This window comes from Amborella trichopoda, chromosome 6 (genome assembly GCF_054954075.1).
Source record: "Amborella trichopoda isolate Santa Cruz 75 chromosome 6, AtrichopodaSantaCruz75HAP2 v2.0, whole genome shotgun sequence".
Classification (NCBI taxonomy): domain Eukaryota; kingdom Viridiplantae; phylum Streptophyta; class Magnoliopsida; order Amborellales; family Amborellaceae; genus Amborella; species Amborella trichopoda.
In genome coordinates this window covers 39,425,895-39,433,812 of record NC_142341.1, presented here as the reverse complement: position 1 = coordinate 39,433,812, position 7,918 = coordinate 39,425,895, and the positions used below count along the sequence as shown (strand labels likewise).

Sequence of the window (7,918 nt, the reverse complement as noted above, 5' to 3'; positions counted from 1 at the left end):
TGTAATACTATTATGCATACAATGAAAGAACCACCACAATGTTAGTGTAAGTTACAATTACGTTTTAGAAGTTCCTTTCTCTCTCTCTCTAAAATTCTTCACCATGGAGGGTAAGAACTTTTGAGGAAAAGCTAAATTTAGGTTCCATCTTTCATTGCAAACTTTAAAACCTAAAATCAGTGGCATGGTAGGACCCATGAAGCAAGCATGACATGTCCTCTAGCAAAAATATATGAAAGATGCTCAAGTCGTAATCCTCGAGGAGATATTTCCAGGTTGTAAAACCCAAAGTAGGATTGCAGTCGATATGCTAATGGCCCTGATGGGATGGCTACCCTCTGGCCATATGGTTCTCGGAATTCAAGTTTCAACTCATCAAAGCTGTTTGTTTTTTTGCCTTTCACCTGTCCCTCAAGGACCAAAAATAAAACAAAGAACAACAATTTTAAACTCATTGCAACTTAGGGACTCCAGACCTAAATCAAATCAAACCACAAACTTAGTGCAAAGTTAGAGCAAACCTAGACGAACATTTCCTTCTAGCCTGCAAGCTTTCGAGGAACATCCTAAGGAATCTTCTCTCAGGAGTTCGAGAAGACTTCCAGATGAATAACCCCGGGTGCCGTTGTGCCCAACCCCAACTCCAGGTGATTTGAGCCGCAGCTCCTAGGGCTGGGCCTCTAGGTACTTTGTTTTTACTTTCTTCTTTATTTTGTTTATTGTTCTTACCTCTTTATTTTGTTTTTCCATTTCTACAAAGCATTTCGAAATCTCCTCCTTCATATTCTTACTGATTTCCGATGTTTCCCTGTTTTACACAAATCTGAGCCAGTTGTTGGTCAACAATCTGCGAGGAAGAAATCCCTTTGAGGCAGATTCCTCACAAATTAGAATTTCACAAATTAGAATTTGATGGGACCTTCTCTCCGCTGACACCATGATTTAACATGAATGAGGACGGGATGGACTTTAGGTAGCTTGTTCATTTTGCCTGTAAACAACTTACATATTGATGTGAGACTCAAGAAAAAATAAAGCCATTTCATATTCTTCTCTCGTTGTATTTTATTTGATAGTGATATGGAGATGGCTCGAGTGGCAATTGTTTATAGGGAAAAGTTTATATAAGGTTGCAACCTCATAATGTAGAGCTGTGGAGGCACTTCAAAAATCTATCGGAAAATGTACTTTTAATGTTGAAAAACCTTCTGCTTGATCATCTCGACATCGAGATGTATGACCATGAAAACTAAAAAGATTTTAAGTATCAGAAATAGTGCATTTTACAACATATTATCTACACCGTCCATTTTCAATATTTTCATATGTTTATAGATCTACTTGATTTTAACTATTTTTGAAATTTAGATTTTTATAATTAGATATAAAAATAGATTTTCAGATAATCCTAAGAACATTTTACATCAAAATTATATACCATGATAAAATTTGAGGCACACCTTACCTCTATAGCTACGGGTGCATCCGAAGGCCAACTGCACCCTTGTTTATATCCTGCTCATTCTAGAAGTACATAAAAGACTAATTGATCTTTAACATAAATCACCTTCCAATAGTATAGTTTATAATGTGGGCCTTCGTGAATGTCGTACATAATAAACATAATCAAATTAAAATACTTTTCACAACTATATTTGGGGATCTATTGGTTAGGTATCCCTTCTTCTTAGCAAAATGATTTATCCTTTACCCATACAATAGTAAATTTTATGCACCTTTGGGCATTCATGAACCTTTGGGAATGGCACATTTATATTGAAAACATTAAAATTATCAAATTTCAGGCGCATTCTTACATGCTCATTTTAAATATCTAATGCCAAATGTCTCCCTCATAATTATGCCATGGGATTCTAAACCAAAGGCGGGACCACCAATTTTGGAAATTTTTTTTTGGCAAATTTGACCCAAGAACACTGACTACCATACATGATGTAAATTGCTCAACCATAAGATGCTCTTTTTAATATTTATTTAGATTAATCATAAGATTTCAGGACGAAAGTCATAATTGTCTCTTTTTATGTGGCTAATAAATAATCTACCAAACTTTAAAAACCCATTACATTGAGGACCAACTTGCATTAGTCATAAATACAACACGTTTCCAAGTGCCAAGGCACTGAAAAGTCTCAAGTCCTCGTCATTCTCTTTCTTTTATATTTGGTCCCAACCATGGTCTAGCACTACACCCTTCTATCTAGCTCCTCTAGTGCTCTTACATTAAAGCTTCATTAAATCCATCAGATCTTCTTAACCTGATCATCTGCTTCCTTAAATCTTTATTTTCACAATTTCAGCCATGAATCAAGACGGCTTAATAGATCGGAAGGGGAATCCCATCAACAAGCAAAAACATGGAGGACCTAGAGCTTCATTTTTAACACACTGTAAGACGACCCCAACTCAATTTCTTATCTGTTGAGGCAAGCAAAAGGCTCATGCACCTGTATTTGTGATATTGTTATTTGTAAATCATATTCGCTATTTAGCGTAGTTGCTTACATTGGTTTGTTTCATCACAGTCTTAGTGCTGGCCGTAAACATTGCAATGATACCGAACATATTGAACACAGTGACTTACCTGCATGAAACCATGTATTTCGATCTAGCACAGGCGTCTACTACCATGACAAACTTCCTTGGTGTGACTTCTCTCTTTGCTCTGCTTGGGGGGTTTCTCTCAGATTCATACATCAAGAGATTCACGATGATACTCATCTTCGGTCCATTGGAGTTTCTAGTATGCTATAATTTTCATTTGTGTTATTTTTTGGCTAATTACTACGCGAAAATTTAATCAAATCAACTTATGCACATCAAGTTCTGTTGACGTTAAATTTTGATTGTACGAAAACTCTTCATTTGCAGAAACAGAGTAAATAAGTATGATTCACACCTTTTCTTAATAAATTACTGGTCACTTTATATGCTACCAGGAAAATATGCTCAATTCTCTAATTTCTGGAAGATATGTAACTATGTATCATAAAGAATCTGTCAAGATGGAAGAATACCAGTTTAGTATATGCCATACTAATTCCCACTTCAATAGCTTTTAGTTCTTATTCACTTATGGTAGAATATTGAATAGAAATTTCATATCAGCAATTAAATCCCAATTTAAAATACCAAAGCTTAGGTATTATGTTAAAATCTTATGTTAACAATGACTTTTTCATATTGATAACTCCAACAGTTTGAGATGGGGTATAAGACAGTAACAAATTGATCTATGGTTTTGGAAGATTTAAGAAGTGATAAATTGTTTATGTAATCATGTAGGGATATGGGATGCTTGCAATTCAAGCACATTTTGGATCGCTTCGTCCTCCTCAATGTGACATTGGGAATGAAAAGAGCAATTGCAGTCCTGTTCAAGGAGGAAAAGCTGCAATGCTTTATATTGCACTATACACAGTGGCCCTCGGTGAAGGTTGTTTAAGAGCTAATATACCATCATTTGGAGGTGATCAATTTGATGAGAATGATATTGAAGAATCGAAGCAAAGGTCTAGCTTCTTCAACTGGTACACCTTCAGCATTTCACTTGGTGGTGCAATTGGATTGGTTCTCATAATTTCGCTAGAAAGTAGTAAAGGGTGGGACTATGGATTTGCAGCATGTTCCTTAGTCATTTTGGTAGGTTGGCTCGTGCTAGTTAGTGGGTTCCCCTTGTATCGCCACCAAAGCCCAAGTGGTAGTCCTTTGGCAAGAATCATGCAGGCAAGGAACACCTCTATCTCTCTCTTTGTGTGCCTGTGAGTGCACGTGTGTAGAGGTGGCAACTCGCCAAGTGGCTCGGTCAGGCCCAATCAGTCCGGCCCTAAAAAACTAGGGCCTAAGCAATGAAATGTAGCCCAAGGGCCGGGCAAAGTCCAGGCAGCCATGGGCCGAGGGTAAGGCCAGTCCAGTTTGGCTCAGCATGACCCTGATAGGGCTAAGGCCTTGCTAGGCCCAATGCCTTTTTGTCCCAGCCCTATGGGACCTAGGCTGGGTTAGGGCTAGGTAAGCCAGACCTGTTGCCACCCCTATGCGTATGTGACATGAATCTTTTCTGAAAGGAAGCCACGTGTGACACGGTCTCTCTCTTGTTCTCTCACATTCGACAGATGCATGACACACACATACCCTTTACTGTAACGGGAACACACGTGTTACACACACTCTTTCATCCTCTCTCTCTCATGTAATTATACACATTTTTTCTTCTAGGTAACAGTTGTGGCCCTAAAGAATAGGAAGCTTGATCTACCTGAAAATGCTGAGGAATTAAACCATGGGGAGACTAAGGAGGATATGGTGGGTGTGGAAGTTCTATCTCACACCAATGATTTCAAGTAAGTAAGACAAATTGCCAAGTATGTTATTTCTTTTATGGACGGCTTATATAAACTTTTTAGGGTTGTTCCAAAGTTGGAATATCCTCTAAGTGATCAACTCAACCTTGAGATGTATAAATATGAAATAAAGGACTATAGGCCCTAAAGTAGTATTTATAGATCTTCATGATTTGCATTTTTTTTTTAGCTTCATATTTCATAATTGAAAGAAAAAAAAAAATTTCCAAGCCATCATAAGAATTTTTAGCGTACACACTGTATCTAACTAATGGTTTAGAGGTATGCATTAAATATTTAAGGTTGAAAATCCTGATTTTTCTCTAACATTCTATGTGTTTTCTAAAGCCTTTCATATAATGTTTTAGTTGTATATTAGTGAAAAACTGAACCATATCTAGCATCCAAGAACACCAATAGACGACTTTGGGGTTGTCACATACCTATTGCCTACATGGAAATTTTTCGAAGGGGTAGTAATCATTGAAAGAAAAATCTCCGGTTCAGCCGGCTTTGGTGATCACTTGGGTATTTAAAAAAATAAATAAATAAATATATAAAATCTCAAAAAATAAGGAATTTTGTTTGTAATGCATTTTTTAATGTTTTTCATCGTTATGGCAAATTTTGAAAATTTTTTTTGCCATTAATATTTATTTTTACATTTTCCGTCTTTTTTGAAAAATTAAAATACCTCTGGATACAAATCGATTCTTTAAATCCATTTTTTTCGTTAATTTTCAATTTCATTTCGATGTGCTTTGTTTAATCATTCTTTAAATATATTTTTCATATTTTGTTATATATTTTTTTGTATGTTTTAAAAATTTAATGCTTTTTTGACCGTCCGGGACTTGCCCGGTTAGAACGATTGCACCGCTTCCGGGCCAATGGCTCGTTAACTATTCCGATTTGATTTTTCCTTAATATCTTAAAATAAACAATATCATCATACTCATTAGTCAAGAGATTTATTGCTTTGAATTCTTCTGTACCCCATTTCTACGTCAATATTTTTTATGGCCATGTATAGTGTACTTGTCATTTTAGAATAGGACACGAAATTGGCAAATTAGGTTTTTTCTTCCCCTTCCCATTGGCCTTCTTCCATTTGGGATGGAAGTATTATTTATTCCCCACAATATTCCCAAAAGATTTGTTAGTCGTGGGCGAGCAAATTGTCCCCTATTAGGACTAAAATTTTCAGACCCAAAGTTTGGTATGTAATTCACTCATCCTAGCCACTAACCTAAAACAATAAAAAGGGTTACGCACCTTAGCAAGGTTTGAGAATAATCATGTCCCAAGATTGAATAGAGACCGTCCATTTTCTGAACTGTTAAAAATAGGTGTTTAAGAATGTAAAACCCTGTTATTTTATTTTTTTAAATTATTCATTTGGTGATTCCAAAGATCTCTGATCAAACAACTTTTCCAAACCAGTGTTAAGGGAACTAGAATCAAGTCTTGACTCCACCACTCACTCTTCCAAGTGACCTTGCAAATTTTGGACAAAGCAGCCCTAATGTTGAGAAGAAAAAATCACAAATAAAGAAAATTTCCAGGATTCGGTAAATGTCGAGTCCTACAGTAAACTAGGGGATTCACTAAATATTCCAATTTTAGACAAAGTGTATAGTCCCTCATTTTGGAAGCATCCAAATTGGGGAACCCTTGGTTTCGAGCGAACTCAGGAGAGTACGAGATAGTGAGTTTTTTTTTTCTCAACGAAGCAGATTTAATATATTTTTCCATGGGAGCACGCACCCTATCAATAATATTTTTGATGATTTATAAATTTTACTTTAAAAAAGAAGAAGGAAAGGAGTGGGGTGGGCGGTGGGGGAGTGATTTCATGCAATGATTTCATTGTAATATAATGAAACTGCATTTCTAGAAAAGCATGTTAAGCATACTTATGTGATCCCGAATTTTGCAAACAACATTCTCTTCATCCTAATAATCAGTATCAAAAAGAAAAGACTGACTCTGCCATATAGAAAAGGTGAAAATAAGTAACACTCTAGTGAGAAATATTGACCAGCTATTTGGTGAACATTGAGATCTAGGATTTTAAGAAGTTAATATGTTTTTCATCTGATATGACCATCTACAAAAAGCCCAGATTTAAAAATCCCATCAAATGGACAACCTACAGTCATTTTGAAACAAAAAACCATCTCAGGGTACATTTTTCAATTTTGTTTTTTTGTTCTTTCCTTTTGGTTTTTTATATTGCTCATACTAATAAAAAGGTGAATGTTTCAAATTTAGGGCCAAGGAAGTGCATGTAACATGTTTTTTTTAAAGTGCAATTTTCATTAAATTACAACGAAAAGCAGCCCCTTTTAAAAAGTGAAACTATATAGGGTGTCAATCTATCTTGGGTTTACTAGACATCATTGACTATACATGATGGACAGTGTCACTTTACTCACTAAATCCAATCAATTGTGCATGCCCCACTAATGATACTATATACAATTTCTTTAGAAGTAGAAATTACAAACGATATATATATATATATATATATATATATATATATATATATATATATATATATATATATATATATATATATATATGTTTGGTTATTTTATCTCCTTTGATTATTTCTTGGATGACATACTATCAGATTCTTGGATAAAGCTTCAATTTTAACTGGCAAGAAAGGCAAGTGGAGCCTGTGCTCGGTGAATCAAGTTGAGGAAACAAAGATCATCCTTCGACTGGTTCCCATTCTTTTAAGCTCAATGATCTGCTATATTCCTGTTACTCTGTTGCTAACACTAACAGTTCAACAAGGAAACACGATGGACAAGAAGCTAGGGAGGATACATATCTCTCCAGCATCGCTCTTCTTGATCCCTATAACCTTCCAAATGATAATCTTATTTGTTTACGACTGTTTCATTGCACCTTTTGCTCGAAGGCTCACGAAAGATAGGTCTGGCATCTCAAACTTGAAACGTATTGGGGTGGGCTACTTCACAACTGCAATTTCAATGTGTCTGGCTGCTATAATTGAGAAGAAGAGGAAGCACGTGGCTATTAAGCATGGTATGGTGGAGGCCACCACTGGGATCCCCATGTCTGTGTTTTGGCTAGTATTGCAATGCTTTGCAGTGGGGATTTATGATGCAACTAGCTTTGTGGGGCTGTTGGAGTTCTTCAATAGTGAAGTCTCCAAGGGGATGAAGTCATTGGGCACTGCAATTTTCTGGTGCACTCTTGGTTTGGGATCTTTGTTGGGTTCATTTCTTATTCATTTAGTCAATCAGTGCACTAGGTACTCTCAAGGTAAGGGGTGGTTAGGGGGCAACAACTTGAACAAAAATCACTTAGATAGCTTTTATTGGCTCCTTGCACTGATAGGGCTCATTAGCTTTATCAATTATCTTTGGTGGGCTATGAGATACTCATCTAGACGTTTCCCTACTAGGGTTTAAGTTGGTAAAGGCTCTGCATTGTGTATTTTTTTTAAGTTCTTTCTCTTATTCTGGAATATGCTGTGAAGTTTTTCATTGTATATAGAAATTTAGGCTTTCATAAGAGTT

The 7,918-nt window shown here is 36.0% G+C and overlaps 1 protein-coding gene across 14 annotated transcripts; it reads left to right on the top strand.

Annotated features, from left to right (window-relative positions):
* Window positions 1-245: 245 nt before the first annotated feature.
* LOC18430008 (protein NRT1/ PTR FAMILY 4.4) lies at window positions 246-7,918 on the top strand. Of its 14 annotated transcripts, none has more exons than XM_088870648.1 (7): window positions 459-647; window positions 833-973; window positions 2,322-2,411; window positions 2,547-2,764; window positions 3,307-3,747; window positions 4,237-4,361; window positions 6,997-7,918. In XM_088870648.1, the coding sequence occupies exons 2-7, from the start codon at window positions 952-954 to the stop codon at window positions 7,808-7,810; spliced, it is 1,710 nt and encodes a 569-aa protein (XP_088726774.1). In that variant the 5' UTR covers window positions 459-647; window positions 833-951; the 3' UTR covers window positions 7,811-7,918. The 14 variants fall into 14 exon arrangements, 11 of the variants coding, with proteins under 11 accessions (XP_088726775.1, XP_088726776.1, XP_088726781.1 ...); XR_016058464.1 differs by having other exon boundaries at window positions 593-684; window positions 3,307-3,551; XR_016058463.1 differs by having other exon boundaries at window positions 593-684; window positions 4,244-4,361.

Excerpts from the sequence above, each read along its gene's own strand:
- LOC18430008 (XM_088870648.1), top strand. The coding sequence starts at position 952 with ATGAGGACGGGATGGACTTTAG. Across the intron at positions 2,412-2,546 it reads AGCTTCATTTTTAACACACT|TCTTAGTGCTGGCCGTAAAC; the intron begins GTAAGACGACCC and ends GTTTCATCACAG. Across the intron at positions 4,362-6,996 it reads TCTCACACCAATGATTTCAA|ATTCTTGGATAAAGCTTCAA; the intron begins GTAAGTAAGACA and ends ACATACTATCAG.